The 21,971-nt window shown below is 26.7% G+C and overlaps 1 protein-coding gene across 2 annotated transcripts in view; it reads right to left on the bottom strand.

The window, feature by feature from the left end:
• Nucleotides 1-6,461: 6,461 nt before the first annotated feature.
• The window catches only part of LOC145843844 (adenylate cyclase type 9-like), a 34,472-nt gene continuing 18,962 nt past the window's right edge, over nucleotides 6,462-21,971 (bottom strand). For both annotated transcript variants that reach the window (XM_082951086.1, XM_082951087.1), the window contains 15 exons: nucleotides 21,838-21,930; nucleotides 21,450-21,547; nucleotides 18,742-18,889; nucleotides 18,321-18,443; nucleotides 16,924-17,021; nucleotides 16,432-16,578; nucleotides 15,922-15,989; nucleotides 15,738-15,841; nucleotides 15,307-15,438; nucleotides 11,080-11,215; nucleotides 8,956-9,042; nucleotides 8,506-8,588; nucleotides 7,736-7,918; nucleotides 7,604-7,676; nucleotides 6,462-7,343 (listed from right to left, as the gene is read on the bottom strand). In XM_082951086.1, the coding sequence (XP_082807212.1) occupies nucleotides 7,249-7,343; nucleotides 7,604-7,676; nucleotides 7,736-7,918; nucleotides 8,506-8,588; nucleotides 8,956-9,042; nucleotides 11,080-11,215; nucleotides 15,307-15,438; nucleotides 15,738-15,841; nucleotides 15,922-15,989; nucleotides 16,432-16,578; nucleotides 16,924-17,021; nucleotides 18,321-18,443; nucleotides 18,742-18,889; nucleotides 21,450-21,547; nucleotides 21,838-21,930 (1,668 nt within the window). In that variant the 3' untranslated portion in view covers nucleotides 6,462-7,248. The remainder of the gene's footprint in view (nucleotides 7,344-7,603; nucleotides 7,677-7,735; nucleotides 7,919-8,505; nucleotides 8,589-8,955; nucleotides 9,043-11,079; nucleotides 11,216-15,306; nucleotides 15,439-15,737; nucleotides 15,842-15,921; nucleotides 15,990-16,431; nucleotides 16,579-16,923; nucleotides 17,022-18,320; nucleotides 18,444-18,741; nucleotides 18,890-21,449; nucleotides 21,548-21,837; nucleotides 21,931-21,971) is intronic.

Below are 21,971 nucleotides of genomic sequence, written 5' to 3'. Positions count from 1 at the left end.
TTTTTTATCCTAGTTTCTGAATAAATTAACTTTTTTGTCCCTGGTATGAATCTTTTACAAGTAATTTTATTTTATCTTTTCGTTAGTTTGTTTTTAACATTAACTTTTACTGTTTAAGAATTTAGACCTTTCATTTTTTGCCTTTAATATAAGTATATGGTAAAATTTTAGTTTTCAGTTTCTTTTTATGTTACAGACTTGGTAGTAGCTAAAAAACGTTTAATCGGCCTGCATGCAAAATGGATTTTCCGTGCGAAAAAGTCATCTTACCAAAATGTCGCTGTGCAAAAATTTTATCGTAAAAATGTGACGTTGTGCAACGATTCTCCCGTAAAAAATTGTCATCGTGAAAAAATGTCGCCATGCAAAAGTGTCTCCTCGTGAAAAAATGTCTCCTCATGCAAAAGTGTCACCTCGTGCAAAAGTTACCCTCCGTGCAAAAGAGTCGCCGTGCAAAAGTCTTCCCTCGTAATAAATAGACGCTCGTGCAAAAGTGACGCTCGTGCAAAAGTGACACCCACCCCATATAATTATTTACATAACAATTTAAATTCTTAAAAATAGAATTAAATACTACTACAATATCTCAAAAAGTAGTATATTTTTGAAAAAATAAATGAATGCGTGTTAATATTTTCAAGCCATTTTTTCTTTTTACAAAGCTTTAAAAATGTTTTGAGATATCAAAAAACTGCTAAACATTACTATATTTTAAAACTAATCTTAACTATATCCCAAAAAAATATATAAAATTTTGCAAATAGAAATAAAACGGCTTGTAGATATCATTTTGACGAACATATGTATTTTCTATTTATTTCAAATATAAATAATTTTTTTGCTGTGACCCTTTAAAAATTCTTTTATTGTAGGAATTTGAACTGATTGAGTTCGAAAAGTCTTCACCCCATAGAATAGTACGTCTTATATATGATATGATATGTTGATTTGATATAAAAGGTTTTAAATTTTTACACGATTTTTAGAACTTTTTTATGTATAAGCAATAAAAACAGTATTTAATTTATTTAACCTAAACTTTTTTTTTTGATGTTTTTATTTTAATAAACTTTGATCAAATCAAGTAAATTAAAAATCAAATACAGTGCAACTGTGATGATAACTTTAGTATAAAATACAGTGTAAATTTACTAAAAGATATTTCAAAAGATAAATTTTTAAGAGATACATAATTCAATATAAAGCAAGAGAGTAATTATTTTCTTAAACTAAAATAATTAAAAACATACTAATCATAAAAATGTTTGTAAAGTTTTAGTTAAGCTAAAGTAAAGTATCATTTGACAACTGAATTCCCATAAAAAGTCATACTTTACTATAATTTTAAATTTAAATTTCTTACAAGCATATTTTGATTTTTTTCAAGTATTTATATTTAGTTGACTAAAAACAAAACGGTAGTTTTTTTTCATTGCACTTTATTAATTATATAAATTTCTTTTCACTAATTAAATAGTTCTTTGACTGCATCTACCTTCGTTCTTTGCTCAATGTAAGCGTCTCTTTAATTTCTCGTTAAGAGCATTTGTTCTTGGTATCTTTGAGCCATGACGTGCAGCATATTCGTAAACAAAACGATAAAAAAGTGCAGCATTCGGGTCGATTTTCCTTCCATCAACTTTCGGAATTTTCGATCTTTTACTTTTGTTTGTGAGCGAAGAAAAATCAAAATTTTTAATTCCAGAATCTGTTAAAGTTTTTGTAGTTTAGCAATTGTTTGTTTCTGAATAATAAACTAACATATTTAACAAGAACTAAAAAAACAAATACATAAATACATATTTTCAATTCCAGAGTCTGTTGAAGTTTTTTTAGTTTAAAAATTGTTTATTTCTCAGTAATAAGTTATCAAATTCTTACTAGAACTATAAAAACAAATACATAAACTGACCAGTGAGACTATCTTCGTTGCTTGCTGCTTTGTCAACCTTTATATTGACCTGAAATTAAAATTTTGTAAACCTTTTATATGGTTCTATTTCAAGATTCCAGTTAACAACGAAAAATTTCTTAAGAAGTAGTAAACAATCGAAAAATGGATGTTTTAAGACAAAATTAATTTTAATGTAAATTTTGACAACGTTAAACTAAATTTTTCGAATCATAAACAATAAGTTTTTGTTCTATATAACAAAAAGTAAATATCCATGCGATAAAATAAACATTTTCTTGATACATATAAGATTTACTGACCTTGTAATTTGCAAAAGCTGTGGACATCAAAGTGAAAATTTCACCAATAAGAGCACGGAAAAAAGTGAATAAAAACAACAATGCCAAGTAAATGAATATCAGCAACGCACTGGCGAGTTTTATATATTCGTAAACAAAACGATAAAAAAATGAAACTTTTAGGTCAATTTTTCCTTCATCCACTTTCGGAGTTTTCGAGCTTTCTCCTTCGTTTGTGAGCAAAGAAGAATCAAAATTTTCACTTCCAGAGTCTTTAGAAAAATTTCTAGTTTAATGTTTTTGTTTGTTTCTTAAAATTATAGAAATGAATTTTAGATTGAAAATAAAATAATTATTACAACTAAATAAAACTTACCAGTGATACAGTCTTCGTTGCTTACAGCTTTGTCAATTTTCGAATTGACCTAAAATTTAAATATTTTTAGTAAATTTACTGCTCATATATTTAGCAATTCTGATAATAGATATAAAACTCAAAGAAGTAAAAAATAATTTAACAAGTGAACAACCAAAAACAGGTATCATCTTATAAAAGTTTTGTTATTTAGTTTTTAATATCGCTTGACCTTAAAACTAAAAACGAAAAAAATTGTACAACTTTTTGAAATATACATTTAAAATCCATAAGCGAAAAGTAAACCTTTTTTTTTTTTTTACTACATTTACTAACCTGGTAACTTGTGAATGTTGTAGAAATTAGAGTAAAAATTTCACCAATAAGAGCACAGAAAAAAGTGAACAAAAATAATAATCCCAGATTAATTTCAACAAAATACTCCCAAGTTTTTTAAATTCAGCTGAAGACTTTGTCAAATACCGGATTTTATTTGACAATTTGACCAACCATTTTGTTGTGTGAATAAGTACATGTTCCAACCTTAAAATATTTAAAAACTAGTTTTTATACAACATACTTAAGTCTGAAAAGGTCACAAAAAATTTACTATAATTTAAACTTTTACAGAGTCAATGAACAATTTTTTGGTTAAAAGTAAGTAAGTTTAATTTTTAATGTTAAATTATGTTTTATGAGCATATTCAATAAATAAACACTAACATTTCGGATACTACAAAGTAAACGATCAATCCAAAAACAGCTCCGACTAAAGATAAATCTTTGTCTTTTGTAGAATTGTAAAACTTTTCAACTTTTATTTCTACTACCTTATAGACCAATGTCGATAGAGGTAGATCTTTTTTATCTGGAACTTTTTGATTGAATATGCTCATAAAATCATCGAGAAAAGATTTATTTTTTTTGTTATCTTCGTCAATTCCTGCTTCCAAATGTTTCCTGAACGAAGCAAAATAGTATTGCTTCTCAGCAATTTCGGGCTCTTTAATGATGTTCAATGGTTTCAACAAAACCTCATGAAGTAAATATTCAGCAGGTAAGAGGACTATAAAAAGAAATGCAATGACTTTTAATTCCATTTTTGAAGTCAGTAAACCAAGATTTTAAATCATATAATTTAGTTTGAAATCCAAAATGGTTTTAAGATAAATTTAAAACGTCATAAAGAGTTTTTTCAAAAAGCAGAAAATTTTCTTGTAATTTTTATGCCTTATTTTCCTATAATTTTGTATTTATTTTTCTATGCAATATTTTTATCAAATAAAAATAGCTAAAAAATATATTATGCAGTGACATAAAAATAAAAAAACAAAATTTATTTAATTAGAAAGAAAAATAAGGAACAAGCGATTAGACTTTTTTTCTTATAATTTTGTTTTATACACATTTATCCAAGGGTCGGCAGCCTTTTATAAGTAATGGGCCAATTTTTTTAGAAAAAATTTCTCGCGTACCGAAGTTTTAAGCATTTTTAAATCTGTAAAAGCTTAAACGTGTATCAACAGACTTAAACTATACTCCCCTTCATCGACCTGTTTAGTTAATTTAAAATTAGTTGATTGTTTAGTTTCGTAAAATACATACTTATACTTTACTACAAAAAAAGGTTCTTGATGGATTTAAAACTACAGAACCAGGATAAATAACTGATTCAGGTATGTTTAAATAGTGACAAATGCTATCAGCGTAAACTTACCTAAATATCTTTAAACTTGAATTTCAAATGAACCTGTTCTTAGACAATAAAACAAAATTCTATAACTCGCGTTCTTGCAGCCCATAACGAAATCTGGAAAATAAAATCAGCCTTATACATTTCAGCGGTATGAGAGACTTACTTGGAGAACATTTGACTGAATAAAGCATACATATGTTGTAATGTAATGATTTATTTAAAAACAATTTTATAGAAAACAATAAAGATTTGTTTATCAATTTTTTTATAGTGGTCTTTTATATTAACAAGAATTAAATAAATGGAAATTAAAAAATACAACAAACTGCACAAGTTTTTATTAAGGTAAAAAACAGCAGAACTCAGACTCCTTCTGTAACGATAAACGTTTTCTGAAGGTCAAACAAGTGAGTTTTAAACTCATCACTCGTTATTCTACCTGTTCTATCTTTAAATAAGTTAAAAAAACAATTAACTTTTAGTCAAACGAAATAAATATGAATCTATTTTTAAACACAAAAACAAAACTTTTATTTTTAACAAACGAAAATAAAAACAAAAACTAATCCTGTTTCTTCAATAAAACTCCTATTGACACGTCGTTTGGCAAATACTCACAACGTATTTAACGGAAAATTAAGTTTTTATTTATGCTTGATTTTCTTGAAAAGATTTAGAATTCAACAAAAGACCCACTTTAGATTTAATGACTAAATTTTTCTATTTATTATTAAATTATAAATAGATTTTAATCTTTATTACTAAATTAGTATTGAATTTGAAAGCTTAGGTTAAAATTATTCAATTATACTATGGCGTAATTATCAAACTTTTTTTTTTAATGATTTGAATTGCTTGTTAGCTTTAAAAATCGATAGTTAATTTTAGTGAACGAAGTTTTGGCTTACAGTCACCCAAGTTAAAGAAAAATCTCCTTATCTATCAAACAAAATTTAATAGCCATCTTGCAGCCCCTTGAATGCTGCCTCGCACCACCAAGGAGTGCGAGCAATCCTAGTTGGGAAACCCTGTTGTAATGGAAACATTAATTTCATATGATTTAATCTGGAGTAAACTGACACTACACTTAAAGATAGTACTTTTTATTTTTATTTATCATGTCTCTAATGATATTAATCAAGTCTATATTATAATTTATTGAACGAAAAAACAGACGCTCAAAATAACTGGTCCTAGGACCTGGTGCAGGAAAAAAAAAATTGGTTATCGTGTCGCACACCACTTGAATACCTTTTAGCCTCTTTTCCAGGTCTATGTTGTTGTAAGCACTATCATATTTTACCATATTTAAACTATTACTTAAAGTTCCACTCAATGAGTCAATGTTTCTTTTGTATAGGTACACTAACAAGTTTTTATCAAGTTGGTTGAAAAGTGTAAAATATGTAAATTATTAACTAGATCAATATAAAAAGTTGAACTGAAAATATCTTAGACATTTTTTGTATTTATTTTCTTTTTATAAACAAATTGTGGATGTAAACAATTTTATTTTTATCTAGTATCTAGATTCTAGAAGTTTGCCGACCCCTAAGTTGATAACCAAATAAAATACAATTACTGAGGTATAATACACTTATGGAAACTTGCGAATAAAATTTACTAACTCCAGTGCCGATCTTAAAAGCATAAACAGACGTTTCATAATGTTTTAGGTTAAACTATTAAAGTTAAAACTATTACCACTTTCGACTTAAGTATTTTGTTAAATTATCAATAACATAAAAATAATTAATTATATAAAATATAATCAAGTTTTTTTTAATAAATTTTTCTAAATTATATTCTTAGCAATTAAAAAAATGCAAGTTAAATAAATTTGTATCAGCCTTGATAGTTTTATTTATTAATTTTATCTAAATTCCATTTCTACATTTAACACTCACATCAAAAACTAAATCTTATGTTCTACTGTAATTAATAAACGTTCGAAAAAATCATAAACTTTGAATAATAAGTCTACTTGTGTTATTTTTAATAATAGAAGCTTAATTTAATATGTTCAGATCATTAGATAAAGTGTATATTACATTTTATACTTTGTTGTATTTACTTTGTAGTTACAACGAAAAAAAAACTATATTCACAAATATTAAGTTTTTGTTGGTAACTATTCAAATTGGTAGGCAATTTTTAGTTTTTAAATTTCATCATTTAAGCTAGCAAATTATCAATTTATAATAAAAATGCTTATAAAAACCTTATACTTTATTGAAGTTAAACTGGGTACAATAATAAGAAGTAAATGGAACCACCACTTATCGAGCGAAACAAAAAAATGTGCAAAAAGAAAAAGTAAGCTTTCAAACGCCAACTGAAAAGTATAAGCAAAAGTAAAACTTACAAGTTGGATCTAAAAAATATTTTGCATTCTCAGTGTACCGGAACGTACACTTTTCAACTCACTTTTACATAGAATGAAACTTGCAAAATAAGTAAAAATTCACATCAAAAAAAAAACTTGCATTAACGAGTAAACAGGTAATAAAAGAACAAGGTAGTAGACTCATACTCATCAATCATATAGTCAAATAAATATTGCAGTAAAGAAAAATACCCTGATATATAACGAAACCACAATATAAAGGCAAAAGCAATAGTAGAGTAATCATGGTAGCAAAATAGTTTTACAATATTTAATTTTAGGAAAAAATGTGCAAATCACGATTATAAACAGATTAAACGTCATAATAATGTAAATAAAACGTCATAATAACGAAATTAAAACGTCATAATATTAATTATTTAAGAAAAACGGTAAAGAGCGTTTGATTGAAGAAAACTCAGGATTTAAACGATCAAATTAAACAAACAGAATATGAAAACAAAAACTCAAGAATGCTCGAGTGTTCAGAATGTCTCGTTGTAAATTTCAAATTAGAGTTGCAGCAACTTATTTAAAAATTTAAACTTTTATAAATTTTATAGTTGACAAAATAAAAAACTTGAATGAAACATTTTTGTAAAAGACTCAATTTTAATATTAGAAGGGTTTGTAGTCAAAAGTGGGATTTGGAATGATTTTCCTGGAGTCTTCATCATCTCTCACTAGCAAGTATGTTTCCATACGACCTTTTCCTAAAATTTTTGATATTTATGTTCGTTTTTATTAAATCAAACTATGATCTTAATACAAAAAATACTAGTGTTGGACACTGTCTTATTTCAACAGTTATTTATAAAGTGCTTGTCCCTCATTTTTAAGCTTTCGTTTTTTAATAATGTTTAAAAAAAAATATTAAAAGATAACAACCAAAAAAGCTATTTTACATAAGACCACGCTAAAATTTATTAATAGTTTTTCATAACTAACAAAACCTAACTATTAAACAACAAACCTTTTACAAACTTTTCTCCGATGTGCTTGAAGTTGTAGTGATTCTCCAGCGCTTTTTTGCTCTCCTCGGAAACCTTTGAAAAGAACACAAATTGAAAAAAAATCAAAAACCACGACAAGCCAACACACAAACCTGTATTCTCCCGGGAACCCCCGTGGAGTCCATCCTGCTGGCGGTGTTGACCGTGTCGCCCCAAATGTCGTACAACCGCTTCGTGTTGCCGATCACGCCCGCGGTAACTTCCCCGTGGTTGAAACCGATCCTGAGCACAAGTTGGAAGTTGAGCAGGGACTTGTTGAACAGGTCCAAGCAGTTCTGGTGTGGATAATTGTAAATTTTAATGTTATTTTTATGCCTTTTTTTTTAAATTAATATACTTAAATTTATTTGGTAGATTGTTATTATTTATTTGATTTATCTTTTGGGGTTATTACATTTATTACTTTAAGTAAACATTAAGGTTGGTATTTTATTACATCATGTTGAGTTACACTGGTGTATGTAATTTTGAAATTCAACAAAATGCAACTTGTTTATTTGAACCAACTAAGATGTGCTTATCATATAAAAAAGGTATTTCAATCTAAAATTCTTGCGGTCACGAATACTTTTTAAAAAAGTTTATAAAATATCCAAATGTTCGAAAAAACATCTTTAAAAGTTTTAACTTACTTGCAAAACTCACACATTTTTAGTATTAATTTAACTAATACCCTTGATCCTACTTTTTTTTTTGGAAACTTTGCAAGTAAATAACCTCACAAAACTAATTGCAACTAACAAAATTTTGCTTTAAGAAATAGAAAAAAAAAGTTGTTGTTTATTAGAAATTGCAAATTGAATATTATAGGCGTAAAACTAAAATAATCAAATTTGATTAATCTTCATAATATCAAAGCGACCTGCATGGAAATACAGTAACTCATCAGCTGCTTCAAATGTTCTTCGGCTTTTTCTTCGCAATTCTCGTCAGAAACGTTCAAACCTGAAATCATACTTCCGTGAAAATTTTGTATTCAAAGAAGCTACTTCAAACTATAAATTTGCGGTAAACTTTTCGCAAAGCAAAACTTATATAAAGTTATACGATTAATCCAAAAGGGAGAAAAAGTTCTGATACACTATTGAACTACACTTAAAATTTTACAATGAATAAAAAAATACTTCATTTTTATTTTTTTTAAGTTTATCTGTAAAAAAAAATTCATTAAGTAGTTTTATTTACGGTCAGTCAAAGTACTCAAGAGTGTTTCCAAACTTTTATACAAATTTTTTTAACCTAGTATTATAGTCTGTTTTGAAAACCCACTGATTAAAATTGAAACTATTTTAATAACAAGTTTAAAAATAACCAGAAGCTAGCATCATGGTTGTTCCAATAGTTTTTATTTTATCGATTTGATTGTACTCCTCTTTGTCCAACAAGTCGTCAAAATCACCTGTTACAATTTATTATAAGAAAATTTTATTACTCTTTGAATTTTATGTTTACAGTAACCTCTCGGATCTTTACGCACTCGTGACGTTACGCACTCTCGTTTAGTTACGCATTTCAGAATTCTATCAGAAAATAAAAATTTTAATTTTTTTTATATTGCACAAATTAGGTTTAATGTATATTTTTAAATTAAAATATGTTTTTGAATGCTAACACACCTCTCTATATCTTCAGACTTTGTAAACTTATGTTTTTTGACTAATTGATAAACATTTAGTTATACCTCAGTATATCAGAAATTTTGTTAACAATAAGAGATTAAATCAAAATTCTGAAATAAACATGACTGTGTTTAAGAATGAAAGTATAATGAAATAATGAGAGTTTAAAACACAAAGAAATAATACAGCAGTCTTGCCCTATATATTAATAAACACCGTTCTATAATTGTAAAGAAATGCTAAATTATAAATTGAATTTGCTAAGTAGATTAGAATACAAATGTCACATATAAACAAAGATAAAGATAATTTATACTTATTATTAAAATAGTAAAATTATTTCTACTCGTGTTATTATTATTTTATAGAAATTCAAATCCTTTTTTTTATAAATGTGTAGTTTTATCTGTTGTTTTCATATTTATAAATTAAGTAAACAAATAGTGGGAAAGTGCCCAGTTTGCTTTTAACTAGAAGCAATATCAAAAAACAGCCATTATAGTGAGTATATTTGGTACCTCTCGTTTCTTTACGATCTCTCATATCTTTACGCACTTTTTCTGTTGACACAATGTGCGTAAATAAGCGAGAGGTTACTGTATTTTATATTTTTAAACGGCATTTTGATGAACGGGTGCACGACTATTAAAATTCGGACAATTCAAATTCTTTAAAAAAAAATTGAAACGGCCACAAACAAAAAAATAATGTATATTTGTCAAATATAAAAAATAAATATGTAGGTCATATTAGTATCTACAAACAATTTTATTTTCGTTTTGCAAAACATTAAATATATTTTAAGTATGGCTTAAATAAATTAAAAAGTATAGTTATTTTTAGTAATTTTAAAATATCTTGGAAAATATTTTAGATTTTGCAAAAAATAAAAAAGTGGATTGTAGATATTAATAAGATCCACATATGTATATTTTATTTTCTTCAAACTTATATAACTTATTAAGATAAAGTTCTTTAAATATTTTTTCAAGAATTTGAGTTGTCGGAATTTCAGTTGTCCGAATTTGAATTGTCATGTAACCTTGATGAACTAAAGCTGGAGTAAAATTTCTATTAAAAACATTCCAAATTTTTCTTGTTTCATTTAAAACATTTTATTCTTGCAATAATTTAAATAATATTAATTAGTTTATTGGTGTGTTAACTAAATTTAATCAGAATTTAATAAAAAAAATTTCCAGGTTTTTCAAATTTCTTCCAGGTTTTTAAAAGTACACATGTTTGGGTCTATTTTTAGTTTTAAGTTAATTTCTATTTAAGAAACTGTGTTAAATAGTATAAAAATATTGAAAAGATACTGTAAAGTTACTTTAAATGTGTTTTTTAATAAACATTTTTTTTGATGATGACTAAAAATCTTAATTATATGATAGATTTTTTGTGTCAAATCAAAATTTTACAACTGAAAATGTTAAAATTATTAAAAATTCCAGGTTTTTCCAGGTTTTTTCAAAATATATCAAATTCCAGGTTTTTCCAGGTAAAGTGGCAACCTTTTTCAATAAACTAATTATTAGATTACTAGTCTAAGTTACAAATAATTTTCATAACAATTATTAATAAAAACTAATAATAAATTAATAACTTAGATAATAATAAACTAAATATAATATATTGATATTTAATATCGAATAAATCAGTAGCGTACATTTCCGGTCAACTAACTGAACTAACAGAACTCAACATTGAAAACACTTTTGTAAAAATTTAAAATATATTCAATAATTTTCTTTTCTTATTTTAATTGTTTTATTCTCACGCCAATTTTGATTTATTAATACTTCCAGCCAACTAACTGATGAGTTCTGACAAGACCCTGATGAACTCGATGCCACCTTCGTAGTCCTCATCGTACAGTTCGTTGAAGTTCGTAATGCTGCCGAACACCACGCCGACCTTCCTGTGCGTCTTCGAATACACGCTTGTTTGGTTCTGCATGATTGATTTTGAATATCAAAAAATGTTAGTGAAACTTGTTTCTTCGCTTTAAATATTACTGTCAAAAAAATGTTTGAAATAATTCGAACGAGATCCAAAGTTGAATGATAAGTTCGGTATCCTTTTTTACAAATACAAACATGCAACAAGACATTAGGCTAAACTTAAAAAAAAACTGGGATATATGTGTAAGAGAACAAACAAAAATTATAATTTACAACTAACAATTTAGCAAAATTAAACTTTTTTCTTACGTATTTAAAAGAATGCAACTTTACGATTTTTTTATTTTTATAAAATTGAATGTTTTAACTTATATACATTTTTCTTATTTTCAAATACTTTATATATAAACTATTTTATTGTTAGTACTTATAGCATATTGAAATTATTCAATTAAAGCAGCTTTTTCTCATTTCAGTTAAAATCTTCAAAACTGCTATAAACTATACAAAAACAAAAAAAAAATTTTGAACTATAAAGATCTGAAAGCACTGCTTTTCGTTTTATAACTTTTATTGCCTTAATTAAATACTTTTTGAAGCGTATAATTACAATAGTGATTGAACTGATTTTCTTGGAACTAATTAATTAAAATAGTTATCAAAAGATCTAATAATTTTAAATTCTTTGTTCTCTGAAGTATGTACTTGGCTTAAATTAACTACAAACTGTTTCAGGTGTTATAAGTTTTTTATCCTTTTAAGGTTTTATAGTAAGCGTAATATAATAAAATAACACGTTCAGAATTTAAAATTAATTTATATAGTTGTAAACTTATTTGAATAATTTAAAAAAGATACCCTTATTAACTGCCAAAATTTTTATTTAACGAATTAATAAACTTTACCTTTTTTTTGAACAAAACATATTTAACCGTTAAACTATTTCAAAAGAAATGGCTATTGTTACTAATCAAACACATATGTAAATGCGTGTTTAAACTTTCATAAAGAAACCGTCAAATATTTATTCTAAAAACAATTACTGGAAAGTATATGCAAGCAAATATTTAAAGCCACCACTCTAAACAAACACTGTGATTTTATGAAGATTATTGATTGTGTAGTGGTTATTCATAATAAGAAAAAACATTGTTTTCTTATAAATTTTAAATTACATTGTATTGCTTTACTTGAAAAAAGCATTTATTCCCGGAAGTCTTATGTATTAGTAGACTATAACAACTGGTTATTTTAAAAATACAGAAAGTACCAGTAAACTAAAAATGTTTAAAAAAGTAAACTAAAAATCAATTTACTAATTTATGCAACATTTAAGCTTTTAAAAACGCTATAAATCTCAATATAATATTTAAGTTTGAAAATCTTGCTCAAAAGCTATAATGGAAGAAAAATCTAAAAAAAGAATTACAGCTAACTTTATGTGAATACGTAAATAAAATGTAAAATAAAAAAAGTTAACAATTTACTTTTATTATTGCGTCAATGTTTTATTAGTTAAAATAATTTAAACTACTTTATAGTAAAACTTACGACTAGTACCAGTAAATGTTTACTTAACCTTTGAGGTGAATTAAATATAAAAAAGGTCGTGGTACTTTGGAATAAAATACTCTAGAATTGATTTCGCGTCCTAATTAATTTGTTGTTATTATTTCAAATTACTTTTAAAAAAATAGGGCAAGATGAATTATTAGTTACTAATGAGGTTTTATTATCGTTTTCTTAAGTTTTATAACCATTTTAATCGTCTATAAACTTCTAATTTTTTTTTTAGTATTTTTTGATTAGTACTCGTTTATATAAAAATATCAATAACGCAAATTATTTTGAGACTAGTTAATAAAGATTTAGAAAAATCAAATTTTGACAAAAAAGGTCAGTTTTTAGTAACACTTAGAGAAACAAATAACAAATATGTTATAAATCGTTTGTAATTTTCAAGTATAATGAATTCTAAATTTAAGTAAAATTCTGAAAAACCATTACTGGGAAAACTGTTTTTTATTTTGCAATGTAAACGGCTAGATAGAATTAATCAATACCATTACACTTTATTTATAAACTATTCAAACTTTTTTAAGTACAACTGTTACTTCTGTTTAAGGCTTAAACGCAAATTAAGTTTATACTTACTTAAGCAGTACAAAAATTTAAACTAATCTTTAGATCTTTTTAAAAACTAATTCTATTAAACTATTTTTTAACATGACTTTGAAGTTTATACCCTTATTTAACATGCGCAGTCAAAAACTATTTTGACAACAAGAAACCATATAAAAGTTTGTCAAGTTAAAACTTTTAATATTCCAACATTTCGCTTCAAACATGCGCGAAGCCTATCGCTTTCCGCAACCCTCTGGCGAGATTCAAAAAAAAAAACACATCTCTGTGATAAATTATTCAAGTGGATTTGACAAGCCGAAAGTAAGGAATCCCATAACGCAGTCCCGGCAGACTTGCGCATGGGGAGGCTTAACACGCGAGTCTTGTTAAAATCGATTTGCGCGAAAAGCCAGAAGAAATGCGCGCTAATGCATGTGTGTGTGGCGAGCAAAAGTTTTGTTCATTCGCGGTTTCGAAACAGTTCGTGCTCAAGAAGTTCGGATGATGGATTATGGTTGAAGTTGTGGCTGCAACGTTGAGGAAGTAAAATACACACCACTGAACTATGTGTACATAAATTTGCAGAAACAATTAAAGTGCTCGTTAAAATTTAATTTTTGAAATCTAAACTTTTAGTGAGCTTTAAAAAAATAGTTAGTTTAAACTATAAAGATAATAAAATATTTTAGCACATTTTGTATTTATGACACACTGATAACGAAACTCTTTTAAGATCAATTTACATTTGACAAAATTAAAGTTTGTTCATTAAAAAGTTCTACACACTTAGGAGTAATTCTTTACACAAAGTGTATTATTAAACATAAAAATAAATAAATTCCTGTATTTTATATTTTTAAGTAAAGCAATATTATTAAGTAGTCTATTTTCATCTTTAGACTTTGTAATTTCAGAGAATTCATCTGAAATAACACACCGGTGATAATTAAAATATAATAAACACAAAGTATAGTTAATTACAACACAATATAACTATTCAAGATGATTTTTTTTTGTAATGAAATCCAATAAAACAATTAGTGTTTAAGTTCGCTAAAAAACATACAACCAATAAAATAAAATTGGTGATTTAATCCTCACGATAAAACAATAAGATTATTAAAAGTCAACATAAAATATGTAACTTAAAATCATAATTCCACTACAGCTAACCTAATGACGTTTTTCACTTGGCAAACAAAAAATTATTAGAATTATTAAAACTAATTAACACATATTTCAAAACGAGTAATATTTTTTGTCATAAAAAATTAAAATAAAGCAAAAGCACATCGACTGGCTAATGCTTACTTTAAACAAATGCGCGTGAAACATGTGATTGCCGTAAAAACACAAGACTTTCTGCTAAAATTATGTTTAAAATTTGTCCTGCAAGCGTAAAATCACATGCAGAATAATATAAATAAAGACGGGTGTTTAAAAAAAAGCATTAAAACACAATCATGCAAAAATTATAAATTATTTTTTTTTGTAATTTATAAAGTTAAAGTATTCTCTTAGACACGAAAGAAAATATAAGCAGTGTATGAAGTTGAATAGAAAACTTGTACTAGAAAAACCCTTTAAATGAAGAAATTCAACCAGAATTCGTAACAGTAAAATAATTCTATGTGATACAGATTTCCATTAAAACAAAAGATTATTCTTTAAATAAATAACTATTTTTAATTCCCCTGTCCGTACACAAACAGTACAAGTATTGTAAACATTACTAAATGTATTACATGCTCTCTTTAATGTTAATCGCATTACTGCTTATTAACCTTTCATTTATATTCTACGATCTTAATACTGATAAACTATACACAGCTTGAAATTTACTTTCTGCTTAAAACCAAGCAACGCAAAATTCAAAAGGTTATGAGAATACTGTTTGAAATATCGAGCTAAAAAATACGAAGCTTAGATTTGAAATAGTATTTAAGAAACAAAACAAGTATTACCTTCATGAGAACTAGAATTAAAATAGATTTTAAGTAAAAATAATATTATTACCTTCATGGTCTGCCTGACGTGGGGAGGAATGAAATTTTCCAGCAGATCTTCGACCCCCCTCCGTTCGGTCTGCATGTTCTTGTTGTAAATGTTTATCTGGTGCTCGCTGTAGAACAGCAGCCTGTTCGCTATCTGTATGGGAAAGTAATTTAATGTTATTGTTGTAAATGTGGTCCGAAAAAATAAACAGTATTGTAAAAGATATTTTATTAATATTTAAGAATGCAAAAGCATACACTGGTAGAAACTACTTAAACTATGTAGTGTATAAATGCATTCAAAAAAATGCTGTTGCAATCAAAAAACATCTAAAAAAATAATTAGCATCAAAAAAACTATAGTTTATTTTCATTAACATGTCTCAAAATAAACACTGTATTCAGATGAAATATTATAAAGATTTCTTTTAGTTTTAATTAACTCTTTCAAACCTCTAAGCTTCTTCCGAAATAAACAACCAAAGCCACAAGAAACATGAAATTAACAACGAATTCCAGTCCTCTCTGATCGTTGATGTCCGATGAGGCTTTCAGAACTACAATTTGTTGTATTTGAAATAAATAAAAAACCTAAATTGCATGATGCATAGTTAAATGTATTAAAAATGAAACTTACATTTATCTTTGCATCCAACTACATATATGACCGAGTGAGCGACAAAAACCAGCGTCACCATTCCGCCTCTGTGAAATTGAATTTTTTTTTTTATATTTAAGAGATACTATTACAAAATCGGCTTATAGAAGCTTCTGTTTTTGAATCAAGCAATACAGTTAATTAATTGTTAAATTTTTTTCTAACATAAAATTTCCAAGTGTTGGAATTTTCAAAGATAAAAAGACTTTAGTTGTTTTATAATACTTAAATTAACATCAATTTTTTCTGATAGCTGTAGGTTAATAAAAATGACACATAGTTAGATGTATTACACATATATATATATATACATAAATATACAATTTATTAAGAAAATGCGATTTTAAAAATTTCAGAACATATTTTTCATAAAGACAAAACAAAATTGTCATTAATTGCCCTTTCAAGTGGGCTCTGTAGAAAGTGATATAGTTTAAACAATCACCTTATTTTCTACATAAATAAATATATATACATATAAAAGCATACCTGATCAACAAGTAAACGTTTGAGAATGTGCAGCAGTTTACAAGTAGGAGGATGGTCATCAGCCGAGCGTGGTTTATACTGCAAGACGAGTAGAAGGTGAGAATTACAAATGAGGTGGCCGTCACGAAGAACACGAACAATACTTGCCTGTGATTGGTTGAAACTTAAATGTGGTGGTGTACAAAATAAGAATAAACAATTTGCGATCCGTAGCAAAACGTCAATTTTTAATTTTTAAGTTGAGTTTTGAATTATAACAATATAAACTAAATAAATATTTACGATTTAATTAAGCTTATAAAATAATAATTGTATTTATTTTATAATATTTTACTACTTCTTTGGCAAAATAAAGAAAGGGACAAAAATATCAAACTCAGTATATACTTCTTTGAGTTATTGAAAGCATATATTTTTATAATAAAACAATCCAAACATTTATAAAAAATTACAAATACGACTCTGTATATTATGTTAGATATATACAAATACCTTGTCCAAAAAGCCCAATATTGTTTGCTGCCTTGAAACTTGCCCCGAGAATTTTGGTTTCTTTTGAGGAAAAACATCAGTATTAAAAGTGTGGCAATCTAAAATTTAAACAAAACTATAACTCGTTAAAAAAGTTAAAGAAAATATTAATTTATTTTATAAAAGAGAAAAAAAAACTTTAAACATAAATTATTTCAAATAAAATTAATCTTTAGTAATTTATACTAATCAAAAATTAAAATGTACTCCGGTAGTGATTTTCAGTTATTATATAAACTGCAAGTCGACAAGTATAATCAGAATATAACTTGAACACTAGATAACAACGTTATATCTTTATAGGTAAATAGAGTTGTCAATATTATTTATATAAAAATAAAAGTATTGACATTTCGTATATGAGAAACAAATAACAAATTGATAAGCTTATTTTTTAAACTAGTATAAGTTTCCGCAAATCATTTATTTGTGTTTTACCAATCTATAAAAAACCAAAGATGTTTCAGCTAAAAAATATTTAAAACAACATCAAACGGGTTTTCATCCGAAGCATTGATCTTTCCAAAGTTTATTTACACTACGTCGAGTAACTCTGAATAGTACGTACAAAATAGAAAACACACAACATGTTGCCTCATCGATTATTGACATATCCGCAGACGTACGAAATGTGTTTGAAGTTACTTTCAACAGAGTTAGCGGGGTGCATCAAATAATTTAAAATATTAGTGAACGTTGCATCAAAGTAAAACTGAATTGAAGAATGCCTAGGCGAATATTATGAGCTGTAGTTTCAACTTAATCTTGAAAAAAAAGAGTACATGATAATTGATTAAATGATGGCGAAGGATAGATTACATCAAAATTCTTATCTAAAAGTATCTCTTGTTCGCCGACTTTTTCAAAGTTTTATATCTGCTGCCCAAACTATTTTAGTACTTAAGTTTTTACTTTTACTTATTTTAGACTATTTTATTTCCTTGCCAAATAATTCTTATTTTTTTATAATTTTTTATAAAGTGATTTTCACAAAAAATAACCAGTAAAAATTTATGAGAGTCGAGTGATGACATTATTTTTATGTTGATGTCTTTTCATAAAATTTTATTAACATGTAACTTTGTTACAAACTTCACTAATATTGATTTTTGAAGGGCTAAACCCTTAACAAATTAAACCGCAATAAATTTAAACTTAGTAATGCGTAGTCATATTGATTTAGACTAGTAAACAGTGTTTTTAAACTTATTAAAAACTACTATTCGTGGTGAAACAAATCAAGTTATCAAAAATCAAACTTTACACAACACATCACTTAAATACTTCTTCACGAAACATTAGAAATGAGTTACAGTTCAACTGCTTTCAGTACATTCTGTTTAGGCACAATTACTAACCATCAGTGCAACATACAAAAAAGTTGTGATCCAAACAAATATGTTCGCCGTCGTTTCGTCATACAGCATTACGTAAGCGCAGATCACTTGCAAAATCCCGATGACGAATGCAACAGCGAGATCCTGTGAACGTTTGATTAAACTTGTGGTTTTGATTACATTTTTTTGTAAACACAAAACACAGTTGAAGATACACAAAGTAAAAACCTTTGATTAGTTTGTACGACCTTAAGAGTATTATTGTGTTAAAAATAATTTTATAGCACCATACAACCACATTAAATGTAAGGTCTTTTTCTGTTAACTAAACTGGTAAAAAAATAAAAGTTAGTAAAATTCTTTGATTTTAAATTAAAACAAAAAAATTTTTATTAACTAATTTTTATTCAAACAAAAGAGAAAATTTAGCACAAAAAACTACTTGAACTAAAGTCCAGCGAAATTTCTGAGCAACTTTGTCTTTGCCTTCAACGAAATGCTGCAAGTATTTTTCTTCTATTGAGTTGTCTTTGAAAGACAACGTCATTTTGTTGAGTAAACTCGTGTATTTGTAGCTTTCTTTCATTAACCTGAAAATAAGTCTGCTCTTTATTTATAATCAATATTGATAGAACTAAAGACTGTGAAGTTTTTATATATCATTAAAACATTTTTTTTTTCATTTAATATACTCAGTTAAAAAACTATGTAATAGATATTATTATTTACCAAATGTTTTAAAAACAATCAAAATGTTTCCAATCAAAAACTAACATTATTATTTCGATTTAAAATATACAAGGATTTAAAATATATACGTGGTAAACTTTAAAAAAAACTGTTTCAAAAATTAAAAAATGAATACTTGTTAATAACAATTTAAAAATATAAATTTAAGCGTTTGTCAACAAAAGATCCTAGCGAAACAAGTTCACTGGAATATATAATAATAACAAATTATACAGTATCCTTTCTTCAACTTTCATAGCTTAAATTATTTCTTCAACTTTTATAGCTTAAATTATTTCTTTAACTTTCATGGCTCCGTTTAAGTAAGTTAACTTCTTAACACACAGAAACATGTGTTAGTTTAATAAGAAAGAGTACTTCTTAAATTTGTTACTATTACTTGCTAAATAACTTTATTAGTGCACAAAACTTTAGCACGCGACTATCAGAAACTTTTTGCAAAAAAAAATAAGAGAAAACTATGCACTAATGGAACAACAAACTGGTAAACTATTCGGCTGCAAAACCGAGTTTCGCAAAAACGAATTACAACCCAATCGATAAGTTTTCAGCGTTTGGAGGTAAAGGACACGCAACAAATACGCTCTAAAATTAACTTGCGCGCACAGATGGATAAAAAGTCGCCTTGAAACGGATTATTGTTTGGCAAATGGCTGCAAAAATAAAACTGCTTTTTTGAAAAATACGCTGGATTATTTGAAAATAAATATTCACCAGCTTCTTGCATTTTTTGGAAGTTGTTTAATTACACAATTTTTTTGTAATTATGTGTGGAGTTTTACGGACAACGGCAGTCACAATATGACAGAGGTACAGATAGGTTTATAATTATCAGTGAAGGCAGCAAAATTGAGCAAAGAGGGCATTGTGTCAGTGAAAAAAGTTTGTACGGTAAAATTTTTCACATTATGCTGAAATGACAGCCGCTGACAACTGAATGGCCGTCGTATATTGTTGCGGCTTCGGTAAATTTTCATACGATTTTTGTGTGGTCAAAAAAAAGTCAATACGGGTTAAAGTAACTGTCATAAATATTTTAAATTGAAATTTTAATTGTTTTTAATAAAAGTATTAGTCGAGTTGTTGAAAAATCTTTCATGGCAATGTGCATTTTAAACTTTGGTGCTTTTTTAATCGTTATAAAAACAACCGATGAACTTAAAAGGGTAGTGAGCAATGATTTGGCAATTTGATGCGTACATTAAGTAATGATAAAAACACAAAGTTCATCTGATCAAACTTTAGTGTTTATTACTGGAATGTACAATAAATCTATAGGTTATGCCGCAGCAAGACATTGTCAAACCCAATCTTAATTGATAATTAATGCTCAAACAGTGGTAAAACATATAGTAGAAGTTTCAAAGGAACTAGAAACGGCAACTTTAAAAACTTACAACTTTCTTTTAATAAACCGCAACAACAAAATTATAAGGTTTAAAACGGTCGTTAATTAAAGTGGTGACTACTTTGAAAAAAATTAAAAAAGCTAAGCTAAGTGTTATAAAACCTTAGTTTTCAATCTTGAAATTTCTAACAACTGCAGATCGAAATTCCACAACTGTTATTTAAACATTAAGCTAAAAATAGGCTTAATCACCTGATTAATTCAAAAACAATAGCGAAAACACTTTATAACATAAAAAGCGTTATGAAGAATTTTTGGCAAGTTTTTTTTTATTTATTAATGCTTCAAATCCAACATCAAACACTGGACTGTTTTGAACTTTTGAAAGTTTTAATTGTGACGCTTAAAGTGGCCACTTATGATGTTAGAAGCGCGCCCGGTTTAAAATTACAATATAATCGATAAACAAAACTGTTATTTTGTTCACAATTTTAGCAGAAAGTAATCAAAATTCTATTTCATTAGCGTGTTGTTATAAATTTTCAATGTTTTCAAACTTTAAAACATAAGAAAGTAAATTGAGGGCAGTAAATCAATATGTCTTGAAACTAAAAAAATATAATTTGTTTCGCGATCAGTCATTTTAGATATGTTTTTATTTACAAACTGAATTGATTTATGACTTCCGATACAAATGATCAAGTCAAGTTTAATTGGCTATAAAAGTCGCGTTACATAACGTTGCCGCTGTCGAGTAAACCCAATTTGAAATCAGTTGTCGCTGAAAACTTGATAAGTTGAATGTATTAAAAATGTTTTTTTATAAATACTACACTTATTTAAAACCACTAAACTGCATTCTACAAACTACATAATTAAAATTGTATCAACTTTTTGTTTTATTTTAATCTAAGGTACTAAATTTAAACTAATAAATAATATATGTGCATTGAATTTTTGATCAAAGTATTTTAAAGAAAAATTGGTTACTAAAATATAATTTTAAATTAGTAAACACAAACAAACTACTTCTATATATATATAAAACTAACGGATCAGAGCAGATGTCTTTCACTAAACTCATGTCGCCATTGGAGTTTTCAACGTTGGAAGTTTTTACCGAGTTTCCTAAATAATCCATTAGCTGATCCTTAAAAAAAAAATTCAAAGTATAACAGAAATAAAAAAATTCAGTAATGTGCCAAACTAAATCATTAATCATTGTAAATATGTGAAGTATCCAAAAAAAAATATTTAACATTTATTCACTTAAGGTATGCATTTATATATCGTATCACAAAAATAGGAGTAAAAATAGCTAGCAAGGTATTTATTGAGATCGTAAATTTGACTCTAGATATGTATTATTGGTTACAAAAAAATTTTCAAAACTTATACGCGTATATGGTACTGAAATGTCAAAAGCAACAAGATACCAACATGCTTCGCGCTCAAGTTCTGATTCGAAGACCCGCCGTTGGCTGTTTGCTTTCTGTTTGAATCTTGAGAATCCTGCTTTTGGCCTTCGCCCTTCTGCAAACAGCACACAAATGTTAAGTACGCAAGCACGACGG

The sequence above is a fragment of the Thalia democratica genome, chromosome 9 (assembly GCF_965202585.1).
Source record: "Thalia democratica chromosome 9, ktThaDemo2.hap1.1, whole genome shotgun sequence".
In the NCBI taxonomy this organism is placed as follows: Eukaryota; Metazoa; Chordata; class Thaliacea; order Salpida; family Salpidae; genus Thalia; species Thalia democratica.
Note: the sequence above shows the minus strand (reverse complement) of the source record. Positions and strands in the feature narration are given on the sequence as shown.